We start from the raw sequence: 23,992 nt of genomic DNA, 5'->3' as shown, positions 1-23,992 counted from the left end.
GTTATGAGGTACTATTATCAAATGCCTTTTGAAAGTCCATTTATACAAAACATCTCCTGCTTTACCTTCATAAATCCTCTCTGTCACTTCATCACTCTCTGTGGAAAAATGATCAAAGTTTTTTGTGGGATTTCTCTTATCAATGCTTATACCACTTTGGTTTGCTCATTGTCCTCCCTTTGAAGGTGAAGACCTCCATTATGCATTGTTCAAGTGGGGGTGAGTGAGACTATGGCCAGTATTTTCTGTGCCTGCCGGCGTCAGGCGTGAGCGGACAATATGGCGTGATTGGTTTCACGATGGCGTGAAACCAGTTTGCGATCGTCAGCTCAGCCCACCAATGGTGGGCCACGTTTCCCACCATCAGATGTCAGGAACCTCATTGTAATACATCTGCATGTTATTATTAAGCCTGCCCACCAGAATCATCCCCCCGCCCCCCACCACCATCCCCGCCCCCCCGCCCCCCCAACCACCACCCCGGCGCTAGATCGTCCGCCCACGTTGGCAGGAAAGCACACTGATGTGTTTCACAACAGCTTATAAAAGACACGGACTTGGTGGGCTGCAATTTGAGGGGAACTCGGAGGTGGGTACACAGTAACGTTGCGCAGTGCTCACCAGGGTCGCTTGTTGGACTTCAAGCTTGAGGTGCATTGGTGGGTGGGCAAGGGCTGCCCTGCAGTTGAATGTAGTGCACAAGCATTTGGGGTGGGGGGTAGAGTGGGCGACGGAAGCGGCCACACATTAGGGACACCTTATGTAAAGTGATCGTTCCTCTGCAGCTGAGACTGTTCAGGCGCAGCCATTGATATGACTGGAGTCGGGCCTCTAGCTTCCCTGCCCACTCAAGCAACGCAGAGGCATCAAAATGCCACCAGGTGTTCCAGAGCTTTTCATCCCTCGAGCACAGGGATGCAAACCAATGAGCGTTTTAGTGGACTGCTGAACAGTTGGATGACTAGACACATTGTACAATCTCCTTGCTAAAGCTGGGCCATGGAGCAATCACTGGTGGGGATGCTCACAGCCCCTCGCAATGTCATCAGCCCAGTTTGGACCAGTGTCCCCCCTGGTTTAAACCAACAGCGCTGTCTTGCAGCACAGGTTAGGAGAATGCCTACACCTGAGCTGAGAGTACAGCGTGCAGTGCAATGGACAAAGGTGCCACCAATCGGTCAGGTGGAGTGGGACAGACGTGGGTGGGGTTTCAGGCAGCCAAGCAGTGCACTAACCTCTGGCCATCCAAGTGGTGGCCGGCACTCTCCATGATGCTTTAAGGAGCCTTCGCATTAACCAGGACAGGTTCTTAGTACACTCATGCTAACCCATGTGCTTCTTTCTTTCATCCCACAGGAGGAGTACATCAGGATTATGGAGCCTGGTGACCTAGCTGTATGCCCCATGGCATACAGAGAGTGAAGACGACAGAGGAGAGAGCGACTGAAGTGTATGGCTGCGCAGAGGGAGGAGCAGCATCCTCAGGGCTGATCGGCGCTTAGCAACATCCAGGTCTATAGATGCCGCCATTCTTTCCTGCAGATGACTAAGAACCAGTGTCACCAAAGACTGCCTATGTCTAGGGAACTGGCCAGTCACATCTGCCAGTTCCTGCAGGATTTGGCGCCATGGGGACAGGGAGGGCATCCACTGCCAGTGGATGTGAAAGTGACAACAGCACTCAATTTCTATACCAGTGGCTCCTTTCAGGACTCCACAGGTGCACTCTGTGGGATACCACAAGCCTCCACCCACAAATGCATCCATGAAGTCACGGATGCCACCTTTGTGGGGGCACACAACTTTGTGCATTTCACCCGTGACAGCCAGGATGCAAGAGCGATTGGATTTACCCAGATCTCAGTTTCCCACAGGTGCAGGGTGCTCAGGTCTCCAGCACAACACGCGGCCAACTACATCAACCACAAGGGATTCCATTCGCTGAATGTGCAACTAGTATGTGACCACCACAAACGCATCCTGCAGGCCTGCTCACGGTTTCCAGGGAGTGTGCATGACTCCTACACTCTCTGTCGGCCACAGATCCCTGACATCTTCCAGGGTCCACAGAAGCTGCAGGGTTGGCTCCTTGGGCACAAGGGCTACCCACAGAGGATGTGGCTGATGATATCTGTGTGATGGCCTCAGACTGCAGCAGAGCGACGCTATAATGAGGCTCATGCAGCAACTCGCAGCTTGGTGGAGCAGACCATTGGGATGCTGAAAATGAGGTTCCAGTGCCTGGATCGGTCTTGTGGAGCCCTGCAATACAGTCCGCAGAGGGTGTCATGCATCATCGTTGTCTGCTGTGCCCTTTACAACCTGGCGCTGCAACTGGGGCAGGAGCTGGCTGAGGAGGAGCTGGAGGTCTCCTCGGACGAGGAGTATGCTGACAAGGGTGAGGGTGAGGAGATCCTCCAAGGTGGCGACGACTGGAATGAGGCCCACACACTGGCTAGACGAGGCAGGAACACACGTGGGGACCCTCATAGCTGCTAGATTTGTGGAGGATGATGATGACATGCAGTGTGGAGACCCCATAGATCCTCACGTTGCACCTGTGAACATTTGACCCCACTCTGGCTTATGGCAGCGCCAATACCCTTTGTGAGAATGCTCCTGTCATGGAGGCACAGTGGAGACCCTAATAATCGCTCAATTTCAGGAGGATGATGACAACATGCAGTGAGGATGCTCCATAGCTCTTCACACAGCCTCTTTGATTATCTGACTCCTATCTGGCCGAGGGCAGCTCACTTGTGCTCTGTGATCAGGGTCATATCATAGAGACGCAGCCATGAAGCTTTAGAAGCATCTGATCCTCTGTCAGCCTTCAGCACCTGTCGCCTTCAGGAGCACAGTGTCCCTGGTCAGAGATACTGAAGAGATGGGGGCCAGCCCCATCTTATAGGTGCTGAGAGCACTCTTTAAGGTGCAGGCATCAGTAATGTGTCCAGGGAGTGTGAGGCTGGACCATCACTTTGGTCTGAAGGCTGCACAAAGTACAGGGAAGAGGCCTGGACTGAGACGCCTGCCTTTATCTTGCACAGAAAGGTTTCACATCTGAGTGACACGAACACTACTCATCGGAACAAGGAGCCATAGGCAGGGGGACATTCTTGGGAGTTTATTGACAATAGTAAATGGCCTGTACAACTGATTAATACCCATGCTCAGGCTGCGCAACAACACCTTCTTAACCTTCCTAACCCTGCTGCTATTCTTGGTGCTCCCCAGACATCCACATTGGAGGTGGAGGCAGCCTGCTGACTGTCAGTGATGACCTTGGTGGGCATCCTCTGGAGGGCACCAGCCTGCTTTTGGGGTCCTGCTGCGAGGCAATGGCCCCCTCCTCGGCCTGTGGAGCTGGAGCTGCTGAGATTACAGGAAGAGGGGATTCGGATGGGCCGAACGCTCCTGGAGTCACCTGGATGGATGGCCTCGGGGAGCCACCTGCTGCTCATCCTCCCTATGGGTGCCCAAGGGGCCCAGGCTGAGTCCTTGAGGAGGAGGGGTAGCTGGAGTGAGATCAAGCTGCCCCACAACCCCCTGGCAACACACAGTTGGAGACCAACTATGGCATCAGCAATGGAGTTGAGCCCACGCAGCAGTGCAGGAGCGACATTCTGGACCAAGGTCTCCATGGCAACCACCATCCTACCAGTGTTGATCTCGGTGTATTGGCATGCTGGCGCTATCCCTTTGCAGCTCCAGCAACTGTGACATGACTGAGGCCAGAGGCTCGTCATCTGGCTTGGACTCAGCAAATGTCTGGCTTCCAGCAGTCCTCCGAGTGCCAGACACCTGGTAAGTCCCTGCCTCTGCCTGCTGTGGATCAGACAGTGTGATGTGCTCACCAGATTGTGATCCCGAGGCTATTCTAAGCGAGGTCCCAAGGAGGTGTGGGTGAGTGCTGTGACAGGACTTCAGATTCCTCTTTAGAGGTTTCTTTGGGGCTTGATTGGAGGCCCTGGGTCATGGAATCAGTCGGCTGTTTCTCAGAGGTGCCTGCAGAAGCAATGGCAGTGGCCTGTGAAAGAGGACAGATCACTCACAGTATGATTGTCTGATGGATGTTGCACTGCTGGATCCTCACTTGGTAGAGCACCGCCGATCTCACCTTCAGCACAGGAATGTTCTAGATCCTCGTCGGCCAGCTGGATGGCTGTTTTCAAAGACTGTGAGGACCTTTATTTCAGGCATTTCTCCACCGGTCTGTGACCTCTCCCTCTTGTTGTGTGCCAGCTTGTCCTGCATGGATAGAGATGGAGAGAGTGTAAGCAGGATGCCTGCCAGGCCAGATGATAAGTATAAAAGCAAAATACCGCGGATGCTGGAAATCTGAAACAAAAATAAAAATAGCTGGAAAAACTCAGCAGGTCTGACAGCATCTGCGGAGAGGAATACAGTTAACGTTTCGAGTCTGTATGACTCTTCATCATACAGACTCGAAATGTTAACTGTATTCCTCTCCGCAGATGCTGTCAGACCTGCTGAGATTTTCCAGCTATTTTTATTTCTGTTTCAGATGATAAGGATGCCTGGCATGTGTGGGTGGTGACTGGTCCCAGGGATGGGATGAGGACAGTGAAGGTGTGTGTGAGAGAGTGAATGGTGATGTCCCTTGAACTGGCAGTGAGTGAGGGTGCTGTGGATGTGTGATGGGTTTGTGAGTGTGTGAGTTGAGAGTGATGAGAAAAGTGACTTACCCTGGCGCAACAGGGGAGATCATTCACCCTCTAGCGGCACTGGGTAGCTGGCCTCTTTTGCAGGACGTTGGTGCTGACCACTGCTGCCACCACCTCCCAAGCCTGTTTGGTCATGTCGCTGCCCATCCTGAGGCCAGAGAGCGGATAGAGGATTTCGCGATGAGCCTCCACTGTGTCCAAAAGGTGTTCAAGGGACGTGTCACTGAAACAGGGGGCTGCAGTCTTTTTGCCTTTCAGGGCCATGTCTTCTTTGTAGCAGTTGTGGGCTGGAAGCACTGAGATGTGTGCGCGCGGCTAGACTTTAAATATAGCGCCCGGGCGTACTGAAGCGGTGAGATGATGGCGTGGCGGGCGAATGAGAGCCTGCCCACCATGGAAACGGCATTTTTCCCGGGAATGCATAAATAATACGGCGGGTTAGGGACAATACAGCGTGAAAAGCCGTCGTGTGGTTTTCCCCACCTGCTACCACACTGGGGGCAAATTTGGGACAATCCCACCCTATGTCATTTTTGATTCATTTCTTTCCCCATTCTGCACCCCAGATAACAAACTAATCTGGAAGAAATTCCTTCATTTCCTTAAGTAACTCCCTTCAGGAGCCTGGACCACACTCAGGAAGATGCAAGGGATTCCAACCCAGACTCCAAGAGAGAAAAATGCTTCCGTTTTTATATTTATTTTAAATTCGTAATTATTTTTTAGAAGTCCTGTGAACAACATAATCTTGATTTTTTTTTTAGCGGGATGGGGTAGAATGCGTGGGTAATATGTTTCATTGCAGCATGTGCAGTAAATAGGCCAACTTGTGCCAGGTCTGTGTGGGAAATTTAGGGTTACCGTGTAGCTTGGAGGAAACATTGCCTATAAACCATTCAGAAACAGTCTTGAGGTAGCTAATTCAATTTGCCTCATGTCACCTATTTACTGACCTACTCCAGTGAACTGCAGATTGCTTGGATTGTTTCCCTGGTATGGAAAAGTCAAACTTCAGATCCAGCAATATGAACTTCACTGAGTGCCTGTGATGCTCCTTTCACTTGTGCTTCTCAGGAACCGGTTAGAAGATTTGAATGTGGTTAAACGTTATTACGAGGGTTTCATCTAAACTTGACAGGACAGATTTTTCCAAGTTTCCAACAATTACCTGAGAAATCACGGATTGCTCCCAGTTTCCGTGGGCCTGGCTAGCACTTGAACATGGGTCAGCAATACACTAAAATCACAGATGTGGGACTTTATCAAATTGCGTCATTTGTTTGTGTGGAATTGTCATGCAGGGGGCGCCATTTTCAGCTTCGCTCCCAGCGGACTGGATCACTGCTCCAGCGGAGTGGGTCACTTGCCCGATGTACCCAGTTTCCATTCCGTATAACCTGCGGGTGATCCAACCAGCAGATAATTCATTTTTGTGGGCGGGGACTGGGGAGGGAAGGAGGAAACTGGCTCATTCTGCCATCTTGGCGATAGAAATCTCACCTATTGAAAGATTTATAAGAACGTTGCTTGGATGGAACAGATGGAGATGCCATGTGTAAACTCATGGTCGCCTTCAGTTCAGGATCATTGCCCATGGCCTGTTCCCAGGGTGACACATAGGTTTTCAATATCGTAATGTGTTTTTTCCCTGTTCCTCCAGCTTCCTTTCCACCATCAGCTCCACCTGCAAACAAGGAAATAGCAAAACCAAAGGTGAGGGGCTGAACGGTCATGGGTGTTAACGTGAAAATATTTTTGCATTATAGTTCTGAACACACAACAGTGACAGAGGGTTAACATTATCGATTGCACAGATACACAGTGCAATCACATTTACCTCTCTGTACATTTACAAGGCTGCTACCAGGACTGGAAAATTGCAGCTATGAGGAAAGGTTGTTCTCCTTGGAACAGAGGAGGCTGAGGGGAGATTTGATTGAGATGCACAAAATTGTGAGGGACCTGGATAGAGTCGATAGGGACGGTCATCTAGCTTCAGCAGAGAAGTCAGTGACCAGGGGGCATAGATTTAAAGGTATGGATAGAAAGATTAGATGGGAGACGAGGAGAAAGATTTTCACCTGGAGGATTGTGGGGGCCTGGAACTCGCTGCCTGAAAGGGTAGTAGAGGCAGAAACCCTCAACTCCTTTAAAAGGCGTTTCAATACGCACCTCAAGTGCCGTAACCTGCAGGGCTACAGACCAAATGCTAGAAAGTAGGATTAGGCTGGATGACTCATTTTTCAGCCGGTGCAGACATGACCGGCCAAGTGGCCTCTTTTTGTGCTGTAAACTTGCTCTGATTCTATGATTTATGGACCAGTGCCTCTGGGAACCTTTATTTTTCATATTATTGCCAATCTTTATTTGAGTTCCCCATCTCAAATGTAGCTTCGTCTCTTTTTTCACCTATTGTTTGTTGCACCTCATTCACTTCCTGCTGTTCTTGCACATTGGTCAGTGATGGAAAGACAATTCTTTAAATTGAAACTGTGTACTTAGTTTTATTCCATTGCTCTTAAATCATAGAACATTGTAGAAGAGCTGTAATCAAATGGGAGTTGTACTTTTCCGTTTTCTCTTCTTTTGTTCCTCTCTGATGATGTTCCTCTGTCCTGAGGTGCAATTGCAACAGTTATACATTGTCATGAAGCTATTAATGTATATAAAACTTTGGAAAAGATTTTTCTTTTAAAATAGAGGTTTAGTCTGTGGGTGTGTCTTAAGTGGATTAAAACCAGCTAGTCTGGGTGCTTTGATATGTAAGAGAGATAGTGTACTAGTTTTGATATGTGAGAGATGTATTTGCATTTTTTGAATAGAGCATTCAAGAAGTGGATTTAAAAACTGACACCTAGCTAGCAAATACCAAGCAATATGTTTATATTACTAATAAAATTGGTACTATGAAAGGGGTTTTATTGTTAGAGAGGTTTAGTTCAGAGGTTGGTGATACAATGAGAATTTACATTCAGTGGGTGGTGGTCGGTACAACTTTAGCAGTGTTGTGTGTGCAGGGCAGAGGCAATGTGAGATCAAAAGGCAGCTGTAAACATCTGTCTCCACAGGAACCAAAGTGAAAAGAACCTAATTTTGAATTCGTAGGGTGAAAATGCTTTGCTTGGTGTTTGGTTAAGTCTATGGGTTGCTGTTGCCTTAATGGAGATTAGTTTGGGAAATTGTTAGAAGTTATGATAGTAGTAATTTGAAGCCATGTGTATATATATTTTAACCTGTGTAAGTTAATAAAATGTTTCATTTCGTTTAATGTAAAACCTCGAGAATTGGGGATCTGATTCCTGAATTTAGAATTGCATCTCAAACATAACACTTAAAACTATAGATTATGACCACTGTTTAAAGTTTCCCTCTGGGATTTTTAAATAACTCAGCTTTACCAACTGCACTGGTCATAACACAGATGAAGAGCCATTATTCCAAGTGTCAGCCTAGCCAATGAGGCTAACCGACTGTCAGATGCCTCACATCTGAGCCTAATCATGGCCACACACAGTCAGAATCCTGGGCTGATTTTTCTCTCCCTGTCTCTGGGATATTGAAGGTAATTGCCAAACACAAGACAAAATGAGAAACATTCTCATGTGTCTGGCTCAAGATCCTGTGGAAACTTCAAGGAGAAGGCCCACCTTCTCAAGTTAGCTGGAGGTGGGCGATAAATATTTCCTTGCTAGCAACACCCACATCACAAGAATGAATTTTTAAAAAAGCTTCTTGCTGTTTGACATCAGTTTTTGGAACCTTGGAATTTCTTCATTTTTCCTCAAGTCCTTTGCCAATAACAAACTGTAGAAAAATCCTGTCATAAATATGATGCAGTTCTGGAAAAAAAAATGAACCTGTCCAATCTAACCACTACATTGTTTCAGCAAAAGTACTTCAGTGACTGTAAAGTCCTGAAGCCCTGAAAGGTACTAGATAAGTGAAAGTATTTTTCACAAATATCCCCTTGTTTAGATCCAAATTTACACAAAGAAGGGTTACAAGTGTTGCACCTATTTAATGGGCCTAAATCAAGCACAGTGATAACCAATTTAGTGCCTTATCTGCACAAGAGTTCAGGTTGCTACTAAATTGGTTGGGGCCTTTATGTTTTAGGCAGCCCTAGTAGCTGCCTGAACTGATCGCAGACTTCATTTCAATGTTCACTCCTAAATTGCTTTGTCCTGTTCAAGGCTTGCAACGCACAAATTCCAATAAGCGTTCAAGGATTTGATTCCAGGATTCCTTAAGCTTTCACAGCTTAAGGAATGCTTCTCCGGGCTCCACAAATTCACAATGACCATTACTGCCAATCTTCTCTCCTCCCCCACCCAGACTAACTTCTAGGACTTGGGGAGAAGTGAAATTGCTAAGGCCATGACAGCCCTGAAGGAAAAAACCGTAATAACTGGGAAATAAGAAGACAGGTCCAAACTGGTCTGGTACACCTTAATATGGAACACCAATAAAATTGAGAAAGAAAAGTATTGGTCTGAACTGTTTTTCCCTTCTGGGAAGTGAGCTGCATCAGAGCATCTGAGATGGTGCCAACAGTACATTCAAAAAGGCCCAAGGATGAGTTTACTTTGGTTGTTGATTCTCTATTCCCGTGCCTTGCATGAATCCATGTTGAGGCCCAAGATAGGATTCACAATCTGCATTTTAATTCCTTAAGTATTTTCTCTTGGAAAGGCAGAGTTTACCTAAGTAAACAGCACCGCATTCAGAGACTGCAACAGCTTTCCTGCATCAGATTGACCAACATTATCAACAGGACAAGGCAAGGAAGTTACGCTAAGTCTGTGGTGTATGCAAAGGGTTAACCTTGTTCACATATTTACCATGATCACCGCTACCCTCAAGGCCTCCAGTCCCTCCAGCTGCTTGACCACTCCCACGTTTTCCGGTGATCCCAGAGGCTGCAGCATGGTGCTGATGTTTGGGATATGGTGCCGGTGCTGTGCCCTTCGAATGTGTTCCAAAGCGACTGTACCCACTTCTGACTCCAGATCCCATTTGTCCAATCACTTGGATGCCATCTGCCCCAGTCTTCAGCACAACACCAGAACCAGGTAGAAACTTCTGGTAGTTATCCTAGGAAATAAAGATTAGGAAAAAGAACATAAAACATGTTAAAGTTATGTGTTCACTCGGTCAAGAGTAAGGAGATGTTGTTCATTATGATTCTGATTGATTCATTGAATTTCAATTGTTAGATGAGTTTGTTTCAAACCCTTCAGTTTAAAGCTTCTGTAAAGTCACCAGTTTTTCATGAGGACTTCAGTCCAAGCTGTGGAAGGTTTAATAATGATTTGATATGTGGATGTGTTAAAAGTTGTCAACATCCATAGAAGTCAGTAGATGCAAAATCAGTTGTGATGTTTAAATGAAGGTACTTACTCTGGAATTGAAAGTATTATGGGATATAGGGGTAGAATGGGTAGGTAACCAAAGCATGGAAAAAGGGCAGGGATTGGAATTAAAGAGATGGAGAGCTGCCAAGCCCAAAATTGGAGGACGAACAGAATCTATGGAATAGTTTATAAAGCATAATAATACTGTCAATTGCCAGGGCGATGGTATTATATAGTGTCTTCCTTCATTTCAACAAAATCCCCAAACAAAATATTAAAATCAAGCAAAAAGCAGAATACTCTGGATGCTGAAAATATAAAATATAATCAGAAAATGCTGGAAATACTCAGCAGGTCAGGCAGCATCTGTGGAGAGAGAAACAGTTACTACTGTCCAGCTGCTGACCTTTCATCAGAACAGAGATGTAATAGGTTTTGAGCAAGTGATGGGTGGGACAAGGACAAAAGGCAGATAGGGTGGAAGACAGGAGAAATTGAATGACACAAGTGTTGGTCTTACAGGGCCAAAGGGAATGGTGATGGGGTAAAAAAAAACCAAAAAATGTACCTAGAGTAGGTATGTGTTGTAAAGGTTTGTTCTGTGGCTCACAAAAAGGTCTGGAGGCTTGTGTGGTTGATCATTAAGTGATTATTAAAAACTCATAACTATATACATCTCCTTGGTATAGCCTTAACTAGGTATTGTCTCCTTGCTGGCTTCTGCCAGACTCTACTGTACTCAGTCCACTATCAGTCCACATCATAATGTGGGCGGTACTGTTCTGCAGACCCACATTAACCCTTGCTCTGCCGAACACCCTTATACTACACCTCCCCCTAGTTTTTTGCCCAGATGTATTTACAACACAATCTTTTTGTGATACCTCTTCTTCCCTATGCCCCCCTCGCCAAAGTCCCTAACTTTATCAATTCAGATGGTCTGGAGTCTTGTCAATTCTTCCAGATGTCATTCTGATCACATTTGGAGGGGTGGTAGGTTCAGCTGCTTTGGGCAGATTTTCTTGGTTCAGAGTTGAAATCATAGTATTTTCTTTCAGGTACCTTGTTGTCTCCATCTGATTCACTTTTTGAGCTCCTTGGGGTTAAATCTTCCCTTATCGACATCCCATCTGCTTTTTTTTGGACTTCATGTGTTTGTCCCATTCCTTCTGGAGGGAATGTTGACTCCACTGATTCATAGAGTAGACTTTTTTCCATAGGTCCGCCATGTTCTGCCCAGGTATTTCAAAAATGGAATCTTCAATTCCACCTGTTTCCCAATTTCATCCAATTATTTGTTTACTTTTATTTTCCATATATTTTTCAAGTTTATTATCTTTTCACTCAGCCCCTACTCTGGTGAGCTTACTTGTCTTTGTTTCGGAGTTATCTGCAAAACTCTTAATCAAGCTTAACAACTCCACCTGGGAATTCAGTTTCTTTCAGAGTCTATCTTCCATGGTCACTGACTGCTCCTTAGAGTTTTCCAGTTCACTCATTAGATCCTCAACCTGTTTTTTTAGAATTTTCCTTTTCTGCTTTTAAAGTCTGGATTTGATCTTCCATACTGTACATCTCATTTTTCATGTTCTTCACATTGGACCAAAGTTCAAGAATTTCATCAGTTTTGGTTGATAATTCTGCATTCAACCAACTGTCCTGATTCATTAGCAAATCATTCTCCTGTTCCAGGCATTTTTCATGATATTTAACCAAGACTTCTGATACTTGAAATTCATCGAGTTCTAAGTGAAGACCTAACTTCATTGAAGTTGTTCTACAAGGTTATCATTGAAGTATTTCAACGCCTCTTTCAAGTGTTCTACTTCCTGTGAGTGACCTGCCAGTGTTTTCATCAGTTTATGTTTTTCATTAGCAAACTCATCTTTTGTTTGTGAAAGTTGGCTCTCTGCAGTGAGCAGTTTTCCCTTAGTAGAACCTAATTCCTCTGTGCTTTGCTTGAAGCTCACCTTCCGGATTTGCACTTCAGCTGATTGTTTCTGAGACCCTTCACACTCCCTTGTAAGAACTACTACTTTCTCTTGCAACTGTTCAACTTTTCCTTGACATTCTAGGTTCTTGATTTTCATTTCAGCCATGTCATTTTTAAACAACTCAATGGCTCTCAGTGAGTTTGAAGCATCCAATGTTTTTCCTTGGAGTTTCTTGATTTTCAGTGTCGAATTTACATTTCCGGATCTTATTTCTGCCTTTTCATTCTCCAGCTGCAGCATAGCTTTGTTCTTGTCCTTCTCTTTTGGCCAGGTCTGTCTCCGGTGAAGTCTCAACCTGTTTCAGTTCTGTAATCGAGCTACTCATGGCTTTTTTATGTGCTTGCAGCTTGGAACGGCCTGCTACTCTACCTCCAATTGGAGCCAGATGGCTCAGCACTGCCACCTGTTGTTGGAGTTTGGGTAATATGTCGACATTTTCAAAAAGATCTGTTGATGACCTCTTTAATTACCTTACTGATGATCGAGAGTAGACTGATGGGGCGGTAATTGGTCAGTTTGGATTTGTGCTGCTTTCTGTGTACAGGATGTACCTGGGCAAATTTCCACATAGCCGGGTTGATGCCAGTGTTGTAGCTGTACTGGAACAGCTTGGCTAGGGGCGTGGCAAGTTCTGGAGCACAAATCTTCAGTCCAATTGCCGGAATATTGTCAGGGCCCATTGCCTTTTCACTATCCAGTGCCTTCAGCCATTTCTTGATATCATGTGGAATGAATTAAATTGGCTGAAGACTGGCATCTGTGATTCAATTCATGTGACTCTCTACATCATACTGTGCATTATATTCATCTACATCACGTGATTGTCTACATCATACTGTGGGCGATACTGTTCTCCAGTCCCACACTAACCCTTGCAATGCTGCATACCCTTATGTTACAGTGTGCTGCTGACTAAAAGCAAAACTAAGAGAAAAAACAAAATATGCAAAGACAGGAAAATGAAATGGGCAACAGAGTTAATGGTCTGAAATTGTCGAACTCGGTGTTGAGTCCGGAAAGTTGTAAAATGCTTAAGCTCAGGCTTATGTTGAGCTTCACTGGAGCAGTGCAGCAGGCCAATGGCAGAGTTGTCAGCGTGAGATCAAGGTGGAGAATTAAAATGACCGGCCACCGGAAGCTGGGGATCATGCTTGCAAACTGAACAGAGGAGTTCTGCAAAGCAGTCACCCAATCTGCATTTGGTCTCCCCCAGTGGAGAGGAGATGAAATTGTGATCAGCAAATACAATAGGCTAGATTGAAAGAAGCACACATAAATCACTGTTTCACCTGGGAGGAGCGTTTGGGGCCTTGGATGGTGAGTAGAGGTAAAAGGTAGCTGCTTTTATTAAAATCAAGCACTTTGGCAGTCTAATTAAAGCGTGTGACAATTTCTAAACTCCAGCTGGAGTTTGTTACATAGAAATTAGCAGGTGAAGTATTAAGGAAAAAGCAGGAAACATTCTGAGCGGAATACATATACCCTTTTAAAATGCTTCAAGCACCTCCTTGTCTCAGTCTTTCCTCTTAGTCCTCCTTCTAGCTTGCTCGCTTCTCCTGTTTAGCTTTCCAGCTACCTGACTGTCTAAGTAAAATCTGGTTGTTTTCTTACTCCTTCACCTGTCCAGGAATGGTCTCACATACAAGCATCATTTATCCTAACCAACCCAATGTCATTGCTCCATCACTGTCCTCTTGCCCCTCTCTTGTATCTGGTGTCCTCTGCCTCTCAACTGTCAAATTTACATAGATGCTTAAAGTGTTAAACAAGTAACAGGCCATTTGGCCTATCAGATCAAAAGACTTTATCTCACAAGGCATCCAGTCTAATCCCACTTTCCTGCTCACTCCACATAACATTTAATATCACACCTAGCCGAATCCCACTCTCATGCTCACTCCCCTTACCCATTACATAAGAACATAAGAAATAGAAGCAGGAGAAGACCATATGGTCCATCGAGTGTGTTCCGCCATTCAGCACCATATTGGTTGATCTTGGACTCAAACTCCACCTTCCCTCCCATTTGCCATATCCCTTGATTCCCTGAGAGACCAAAACTCTGTCTCCCTGACTTAAATATATTAAGGTTCACAACCCTTTAGGTGAAGAAATTTCTCCTCATCTCAGTCTTAAATGATTGGCCCCTCATCCTGAAACTTTGCCTCCTTGTTCTAGACCTCCCAGCCAGGGGGCACAAGCTCTCAGTATCTACCCAGTCAAGTCCCTTCATAATCTTTAATGTTTCAATGAGATCACCTCTCATTTTTCTAAAGTCCAGAAAATGTATACCCAATTTACTCAGCCTTTCATCATAGGAAAACCCTCTCAGCCCAGGGACCAATCTAGTGAATCTTCGCTGTGCAGCCTCCAATGCAAGGATATCCTTCCTTAAATATGGGAAACCAAAATTCCATCTGCCATCACGTGTGATCTCACCAAAGCCCCATACAATTGTAGTGAGACTTTTTTATTCTTGGGCTCCAATCCCATTTCAATAAAGACCAACATGCCATTTGCTTTCCTTATTGCTTGCTGTAATTGCATGCAAATTTATTGTGCTTCTTGTAAGAGTACATCCAAGTCTCCCTGAGCATCAACAGTTATAAGTTTCTACATTTTAAAAAAATATTCTGCTTTTCTATTCTTATGCCTAGAGTGAACAAACTCCCACTTCCCCATATGATATTCCATCTACCACCTAGTTGCCCACACACTTAACCAATCAATATCTCTTTGCAGCCTCTTTGTGCCCTCCTCACAGCTTGCATTCCCATCTAGCTCTGTACTGTCATCAAATTTGGATACATTACTGTGTCTCTTCATCCAAGTCATCAATATAGATTGTAGGTAGCTGAGGCTACAGCACCGATCCTTACAGCATGCCACTGGTCACAGTCTACCAACTTGAAACTGCCGCCTTTATCCCTAGTGTCTGACTGGTGTTAGGCTAACTGGCCTATATTTCCCTGTTTTCTCTCTCTCCTTTCTTTCTTGAATAGCAATGTTACATTTGCTAACTTCCAATGAAATAGGACCATTCAAGAATCTAGGAAATTTTGGGCTCTGCAGCTGTCTCTTTTAAAACCCTAGGATGTAGATCATCAGCTCCTGGAAATTTGTCAGATTTTAGCCCCTTGCTTTTCTCCAGTACTTTTTCTCTGCTAATATTAATTACTTTATTTCCCCACTCTTATTAGCTGCTAGATTACCCTCTATTCCTAGAATGTAACTTGTGTCTTCTTCTGTGAAGACAGACACACAATATTTGTTCAATATCTCTGCCATTTCATCATTCGCCATGAAGCTTTATCCCGTTTCGGCTTCTAAGGGACCAAAGTTTACTTTAGCTACTTTATTCCTTTTTCTATGCTTAGAAAAGCTTTTACAATCTTTTTTTTTTTATTCCTGGCTAGTTTACTCTAATTTTTTTCCCCTTTTTATCAACTTTTTCGTGACCCTTTACTGGCTTCTGAAACATTCCCAATCCTCAGACTTACTGCTATTTTTTGCAACATTATAAGCCTTTTTTTTAAAAATCTAATACCATGGCATAGTATGCCATGGATAGATCTTCCTCACTGAGTTTTGGTTCTTCAATGGAATTTATTTTTATTGAACATTTTGAATTGTTTCTTTAATTCTTTTCCCAATGCTTATTTACCACCATACCATTTAGTCAATTTACCCCATCAACATTAGCCAGCTCTCCTCTCATACCTATGTAATTGGCTTTGTTTAAGTTTAAGATGTTTGTGTTTGGAGTACGTCTTTTTCAAACTTAATGTGGAATTCAATTGTATTATGATCACTATGTTCCAGTGGAACTTTTTACTATGATATTAATAATTATCCCTGTCTCATTGCATCATACTAGACCTAAAATAGTTTTATCCCTGGTAGGTTCCACAACATATTGCTTCGAGAAGTGGTCACGAAAGCATTTTACAAACCCATCTTCTGGTCCACTTTTGCCAATTTGATTGGTCTCATCTAAATGAAGATTAAAGTCCCCCACAACTATTACATTCCCTTTGTTACACACTCCTTCTTATTTAATGCTGTGTCCAACAGTATAACTACTGTTAGGGGGCCAATAAGCTACTCCCGCTAATGTTTCCTGATCCTTGATATTCTTAATCTCCAGCCACACTGATTCTACTTCCTGATTTTCTGAGCCAAGTTCCTTTCTCACTAATGCCCTTTTGTCATCCTTTATTATCAGGGCTATCCCTCCTCCTTTTTCCATTCTGCCTGTCTTTTCAAAATGTTCTGTTGTGTCACCTTGGGATCATATCTCTGTAATGACGATTAGATCTAAACTATTTATCTCTACTTACCCCACCAGTTCATCTATCTCATTACAGATGCTCCGTGCATTCAAATAAAGTGACTTCAATTTTATTTTTTTTACTACTCTTCCCTGCATGGAACTTACTCTCTGATGCACTATTACCATTAAATTCTCTGTCCCTTCCTGTCCCACTCAGCTTGTCTTTACCCACATTGATATACTTTTCTATTGCCTCATCTTTTATCTTTGGATTTCTAAATCTCCTTTCGCCTGAACTTTATCCAGTCTAATCCACTCTCCCACTCACTCCCCATACACATTAATATCCTAACCAGTCTAATCCCACTCTCCCACTCAAGCCCTGTATCTTTTAAAACAACTATCCAATGCCCTTTTCAATGAATGTATAGACTCTGCTTCAACAACTGTTTGGGGAGAGAATTCTACATGATACCATCCTTTGTGTAAATAAATTATTTTTAATTCTTTTTGTGATTATCTTGAATTTTTGTCTCCTTGTTATCAAGCCTCTGACCAGTAGAAAAATTCTCAACTATTCACCCTATCAATCTCCCAACATTTCCAGCCCTAGAGACAAAAGTATGAACACTTTATGAGAGCCTAATTGCAACCGCTTCAATCCTGCCAACATTCTCATGCAACCATTGCTTTTCTACCCTCCCTGTAATCTGGTGCCCAAAACTGGACTCCAACCGCAGTCAAGCTCATGTCTTGTACAAGTTCACCATTGCCTTCCCCCTTTTGTATTCAATGTCTCTGTATACTAAACAAATGATTCCATTCCCTTTTTTATGACCAAGTCTTCTTATGCTACCACTTTTAATGATCTGATTGGCTGTACACTATCTCTTTTGCACTACTCCATTTTAATATTAAAGATATATTTCCTTTCTTCCAAAATGTAGTATTTTACTGTTTTTTTGACATTGCTTACATGTCACCTATCTGCCAATTCTGCCAACTTATCCAAGTCCTCTTGCGTCTCACAATCCTTGTCACAATCATATCCTATGGGTAACACCTCAGCTGAAAGTGGTTTTTATCTTTCGTGTTGAGAAAGCAGGTCTTTTCCTTCAAGTTGTGTTTCTCTTGTGCTCAGGATAGACAATGATTTATGTACTAAACTCAGAACATTCATTTGGGGCAGGTTCAAAAGTATCAGGAAATGTGGTTTAATGGTTCTAATTTAATGAGTTTCAGTTGTTCTTATTAGAAAGGATCACACTGCACAGTAGAACCTGATGAGAAGAAAATTGGAAACACTAATGGCTAATTACATGATCATTTGGAATAAACCCATTTTAAGGGAACTAATTTAACACAGCAGGACATTAATTTCAGAGGAGGGTAGTGGCCGACACAAGCGCACCTAAAAGTACGACGTTACATAAAATGACATGTTGTTCAGTATTTCATACATCCGAGACAATCAGCTTTGTGACCTGTGAGCCCAACTACAACCTTTGACCTTTCAGAACAGTATGGAATGTATGTTTGTTTATTTAAAACTTTTTCTTCCAAAGTTTTCTTTGTTGACTTTTCAGCTGAAGGATTGGTATTTTTAATGAGTCTAATTGTGTCTCTACCAGAATAGTTTCAATGTATTACTGTTGGATAGTACTTGCAGTGACTGTTGGCCTTCACATGAACAAACATGAGATGATTGGCTAGCTAACCCGTTCTTTTTACAGCCTTGGTTAGATGAGGAAAGTTGGCCAGGACACCAGGAGAATGTGGTGTTCTTTCATACATACTGCCAAAGGGTCATCAGCATTACCTGAACAGGCAGTGGCAGTGAGTGACCTGTTTGACAGGTGAGGCATAAGAAACAAGCCAGTGTATTATAAAAGTAATGGGCCCTTTCTGTGGAATTTTAATTCAGACTTCTTTATGTGCCATTTATTTTTTAATCAATTTAATCCCTCTTTACCCCTGGTGGAGTTTTCTCAGCAGCCAGCTTTCTAGGCTGGGAGTTAGGTTGGAATCTGCACTCAACCCTGTCATCCATTGCACAGGAACTAGGATATCGGCAAAAGTGACAAGAGGACTGAAGGACATGAGCATTCTTGAGTAGGTTTTGTTTCATTCCAAGTACTATATTTTAATCTTAAAACTTGTTTAACATCAAATTCTAATATATTGCTAAACCATATGCAGTGTAGTTTTAATAATACTTCCTAAGGGAGCCATAACTGAATTTGGCCTTTGCTGCAGGTTGAAGGTACATAGAAGCACAAATATTTACAGCTACTCTAGTGACCATAAACCAATTTGATTTAACTGGATAAAACTGACCCAGCTCCAGCACTCAAGGAGCTCACCGTCATCCTTGGATCTGCCAATTATAGAGGAATCACAGCTTAACTGGGTCTGCTTTATTTCTGTTGCAAACAAATTCGATATTGTCGATTTTTTTGTGTGTGTGTGTGTGTTTCTGCTCCCTGTTTACTTTTTAATTTATTTTTCACACCCCAGGCTCTCTTTTTCCTTTTCACTGAATTAACATTTTTGGTTTTGTTCCTTTTCTGGGCTTGAAATTGGTCCACAATTCTTCCCCACCCCCCTAAGGGAGGGAGGTTCATTTATTTTAAATGTGCTAACATCACTCCCTAAACAGCAAAGGCATTTGAGATCAATGAGTTAAGCATCTGTACCCACGGTCCCATTTCAAAGACACAGAACTTTGAGAAAATAAGAACAAAACAAAGAAAGGCTGTTAAAGGCGTCAATCAATTAGATGCATGTACAGAATGTGGATGGTTCATTTCTAATCTCTCTCCTAACCAGATCTATATCCTTCCACTCTGCACTATATCCGGACTCTATCTTAACTCTACAGGGTATTTGGAATGTTTCAGTCCGCACTGATTGCTCCTGGTTACAGTTTGTTCTGTTCGTTAACACCTTTAGGTGTGAAAAGTGTTTAAGCTGCATTAGCTCCCAGCTGTTTTCACACTCAGCTCATTCTCTTATCCTGGTTTTGGATTCTCTACCTTTTTTTCAAATTGCTCACTGCTCCCCAGCTTTTAATCTATTTTTCTTCAGACGGGAACAGACTTCGTTTAAATGACAGCCAAATCACCTCAAGTTTGGAATCAACTTTGCTGTTTTCTGAATCCTCTTCCAGTCTTTTAAATGTTGTGAAAACAGTGACTACAGCTTAACTTACTGCCCCATGTCTTAAACATTAGAGAATTCAGGACACACTTTCATTGAAAATTGTATGCAACATAATTCAGGAAGCCAATTCATTATGAGCTTGCTTTGTGTTGTTGCTAAGGACCGATTTCAGCCCCTATCTGCCTTGGGACTCTTTCTATAACCCAATATGCTGCTGCCTGTTGATTTTTATAAACGCTGTCCTACACTGTGAAGACACCTTTATACAAATGACCTAGCAGCAAGAGTAGGCCATTCAGCCCTTCAAGGCTGCTCTGCCATTCAATAAGATCATGGTTGATCTGATTGTCGCCTCCCCCACCCCCAATCCCCACCCCCGATAACCTTTCACCCCCTTGTTAATCAAGAATCTATCTGCCTTTGCCTTAAAAATGTTCAAAGATCCTGCTTCCGCTGCCTTTTGAGGAAGAAAGTTCCAAAGCCTCCCGACCCTCTGCGAGAAAAAATTTCTCCTCATCTCTCTCTGAAATGAGTGACCCCTTATTTTTAAACCATGACTCCTAGTTCTAGATTCTCAATGTTTGGTCCACTATTTTGTATCAATTATCCTTTCCTACCCTATTCCAATTTCTACTATTTCTCCTTCTTGTGCCTTGTCATTTTTGATTTTTTGTTACCCTCCACCCAAGAAGCTTAATAAAATCAAAAGACAGTTCCTATCTGATGTGTGACATTTGAACGGGATAAAGCAGACAGATAGCATAATAGACACTTGGTAACATCATCATGTGACACCAAATAATTAGCATCTAATTTTCAAGTGTTTTATTAAGCTTCCTAAAGCGAATTTTAACATATTAGCAAATTACAAACCACACACTGCGACAAAAATCCTCTGTATGGATGGGGTATTTACATAAATATTGACTTCCTGTTCATTTTATTTTGATGCCTTCATTATTTGCAATGCAAATCAGTCTGAATGTAAACCTGACTGGGAAAATTTGAATTTAATTGAACAAAAATACATTTTTTTTGCTTGGATGCTAGGAATAATTTGAAGGGGTTTAAGAGTAGTTCAGCTTGGAACAATTCAATGTCTTACTACTTCTGTAAAACAAAACTGGACAAAAGTACAGAGCATAGGTTTTGAACATAGATTCAAAAATTGTCCAATTTTATAATTAACTACCAAAATACTTCACTTTAATATTTTGTGCAGGAATTTGATTTAAATGCATAATTCAAACCATCGCTCTAGAATAAGCAGCATTGTAATGTATGTTATCATCACGACAGTCATAGCTGGGAAATCTAGCTTTATAGCCTTTAATTCCCAACTTACGTACCTATTTCCATATTTCAAACTTCAACTGACCTTTTGTTGAGTATAATCACACTCTCTCAATCCTTACTGCAAGATAAATTTCCTGGATTTTCCTTTAACTGTTTTGGGATTGAATAGGATGCCAAGACTGCAAAATGCTTGATTCAGCTTGAGACAATGGCCAGGGAGGGAAATGGAATCAGTGGCGAGGGTATAGAGTTAATGGCAGGAGCCAAGGACAATTATTTTGGTCTTATTTGGCATAGTTGGAAAAAACTTGAGCTCATCCAATACGGTATGTTGGGTAAACAGTCTGATAACACAGTGGCAGTGGATAATCAAGAGAGGTGGTGGAGATGTAGAGCTTGGAAGTGATCCCATGTCTCCTGATATAACATTGCCAAGTTATAGCATGCAGATGAAGAACTGTAGAATGGAAAGAATGAATGCTGAGGGACTTCAGAGATGAGAGTGCAGGTTCAGAAAAAGAAGCCATTATTGGAGACGCTTTGGTTACAATAGGTAATTAATAGGAATAATAAGTGAGGGTAGTCACAGTGAGATGGACAATGGTTTAGAGGCTTTGGAGGAGGATGTGGTTAAAATGTCAGAGATGCAGAGATGTCAAGGAGGGATAATGTACCACAGCCTAGGTCATAAAGAATGTCATCCATATCTTTAGCTTGGTCATCTCCATGCTGTGGGAAGAACAGAGACCTGATTGGAGAGATTCAAACAAGGAGTGGCAAAAGAAATGGTGCAGATTTAGGACACAAACGTATATTCAAGGACTTTGAAGAGGAAAGAGAGGCTGGAGCTGGGTTTGTAGTCAGGAAGACAGGGGTTGCAAATGTATTTTGTGAGGTGGGAAGTTTTGAGAGGGATGTGGAACCATTCCGTCAACATCTAGCATGGAGTCTTAGAAGGGAATTCGTGTAGTCAGCACTTTATTGGGAATGTGGTCAGGAGATCAGAAGATGGGTCTCATGGATGGCATGAGATAAAATGGGATAGAAACGAGTGAGAGAGATCATGACTCAGGCCTGGGGCTGGAGGTAAGAACCCTGGAGTGAGAATCCACTAGGCGAACAAGGAGAATATGGAGAAAGCAGCAGAAACAACTGAGTGGATGGTATCTATCTTTCTGATAAAGAAGTCCATGAAATCCACAAGCTTGTGGGTGGTGAAGTTGGAAGAGTGAGGATCAGGAATTTGAGGACAATCTGAATGGTGGCAGTGGAAAGAGACCAGTGCTTTCTTCCTCCCTCCCAGATGATCTGTGAGTAATAATCAGTTTTGGCCGAGGAAGTTGAGGTCCAACAGTGCTTGATATGGTTAAGCTAGATCTGGAGATGAATGGCTAAACTAGGTGTGCATGAGATGCATTGAAGTTTGTACTCCTTGGACTCAAGGGAGTGAAGATGGGGCACTTGCCATAGGCAATGACTGTTCTAAGAGATGGTAAAGGTTTTGTTGGGGACCAGCTTATCAAAGGTGGAGGTGAGGTGATAGGCTGTTATCCCTCCACATCTGAATATGTATCGATGTATCAATGATTTTTTTTCTTGAGATCATGGAGCTGATGTGATTGGTGGTGTGATAGGACCTTCAATTTGCAGCCATTATGATGCAGTTCAGGATGAAAAGGAGAAATTTTAATTTGCTCTGTTCTGAAACAGATGATAAATATCTGAAAATGGGTCTAAATTTATCAGTACTGAATATAAGTTGGATTACACCTTTTAAGGTGGAAATGCATACCATTGAATCTGGGTTAAAGACATCAGGATTGGACTCATAGATGAATCTTTCGACCCTGCGTTGCCTCTCTTTAAACATCAGGGATCCTTTATTCTTCAACAGTGACAGTTCCTCCAGCATAACATCCCTTGGGATGCTGATTTTCTTCCCAAAGTTAATCTCGGTTCCGGCTGTTGCAGAGAATAGTGAACAAATGGTAAATAGTGAAAAACTGTTCCCACTCAACAAAACATCAAGAACTAGAGGGCACAGATTCAAAATAATTGGCAAAAGGAGTAAATGTGACGTGAGGAAAAATTTTTTCACCCAGAGGGTGGTTGGAGTCTGGAACAAACTTCCTGAAAGGGTGGTGGAGGCAGGTTCGATTGAGGTATTCAAAGGGAATTGGATTGCTATCTGAAAAAAGAGAATGTGCAACATTACAGGGATAAGGCAGAGGAGTGGGACTAGGTGGAATGCTCTTTCAGAGAGCCAGTGCAGACTCGATGGGCCGAATGGCCTCCTTCTGCACTGTAAAGATACTGTGATACAAAATAAACATGAAACCGTTTAAGGGTTGTGGGGCAGGGTAATGGAACACAACCTTGGCCCTGTGTCTTTATTGGACTTAGTCTCAACCGTATCTATCACTTTTTTATGGCTGGAGCTAAGAGTGAGTGTTACAAGTATTAGAGACACTGCTAACTGCAGTCAATAAATCAATCACACACATCTTCAGCTGTTAGTATTCACTGTCACCAGCTCTCCAAATTAAAGTGCACTCCTGTCATCTGAGAAGGCACAACCATGTCTACATAAATTTCATAAAATTACTGGAGACGAAGGAAATGCACAGAAATAATTCAATCAATCAGAGTCTCTCACTATTTTGCCTTTATAACAAGTAAATTAATCAATGATTGCTTACAAAACTGATAGCATTATAGAGGTATTGTATAAATGGGGTGTATAGACTTGTAGTCATAATTGTTGTCTCAAATAGAACAAAGCAGCCAAGGTAGGATTGCTAAACACTATTAACATTTTCAGAAAGGGTCCCCATTTCATACCTGACTTTGTTATAAAGTAGTAGCAAATAAATATATCCACCAAGCTAAATGACAGTGTAATCCGAGTAACTACTTCAGTTTATCTGGAAGAGGCCATTACCTTTATAGGGAAAGCTGTATTTGTAGCTGTGAGTGGGACATTATAAATGCAGGACCTACCATCCTTAATTGTTTTTGTAATTATTCTGGATGTTCTTTTCTTCTTGGTAGGTGCAGGGGTTCCAGCTAGTGGCATGGTTACTGGGATCAGTCCTTTCTTCTTGCTGAACGACGAGTAAGAAAAAGCACACATTGATTGTGACATTGTGAATATTACATGAACCGGGGAAGGTTTCTAACTTTTATACACTAGTGAACCTGGAAAAGGCAATCAAATGAACTGGT

At 42.9% G+C, this 23,992-nt stretch overlaps 1 protein-coding gene across 3 annotated transcripts in view; it reads right to left on the bottom strand.

The window, feature by feature from the left end:
• Window positions 1-23,992, bottom strand: part of LOC121270875 (myozenin-1-like) — a 48,029-nt gene that overhangs the window by 5,626 nt on the left and 18,411 nt on the right. For 2 of the 3 annotated variants that reach the window (XM_041176434.1, XM_041176433.1), the window contains exons 2-6: window positions 23,768-23,871; window positions 22,560-22,729; window positions 9,530-9,782; window positions 7,256-7,303; window positions 6,189-6,372 (exon numbers count right to left, since the gene is read on the bottom strand). In XM_041176434.1, the coding sequence (XP_041032368.1) occupies window positions 6,189-6,372; window positions 7,256-7,303; window positions 9,530-9,782; window positions 22,560-22,729; window positions 23,768-23,843 (731 nt within the window). In that variant the 5' untranslated portion in view covers window positions 23,844-23,871. The remainder of the gene's footprint in view (window positions 1-6,188; window positions 6,373-7,255; window positions 7,304-9,529; window positions 9,783-22,559; window positions 22,730-23,767; window positions 23,872-23,992) is intronic. The other variant, XM_041176435.1, reaches the window with a different exon arrangement.

This window comes from Carcharodon carcharias, chromosome 28 (assembly GCF_017639515.1).
Source record: "Carcharodon carcharias isolate sCarCar2 chromosome 28, sCarCar2.pri, whole genome shotgun sequence".
NCBI lineage: Eukaryota > Metazoa > Chordata > Chondrichthyes > Lamniformes > Lamnidae > Carcharodon > Carcharodon carcharias.
Note: the sequence above shows the minus strand (reverse complement) of the source record. Positions and strands in the feature narration are given on the sequence as shown.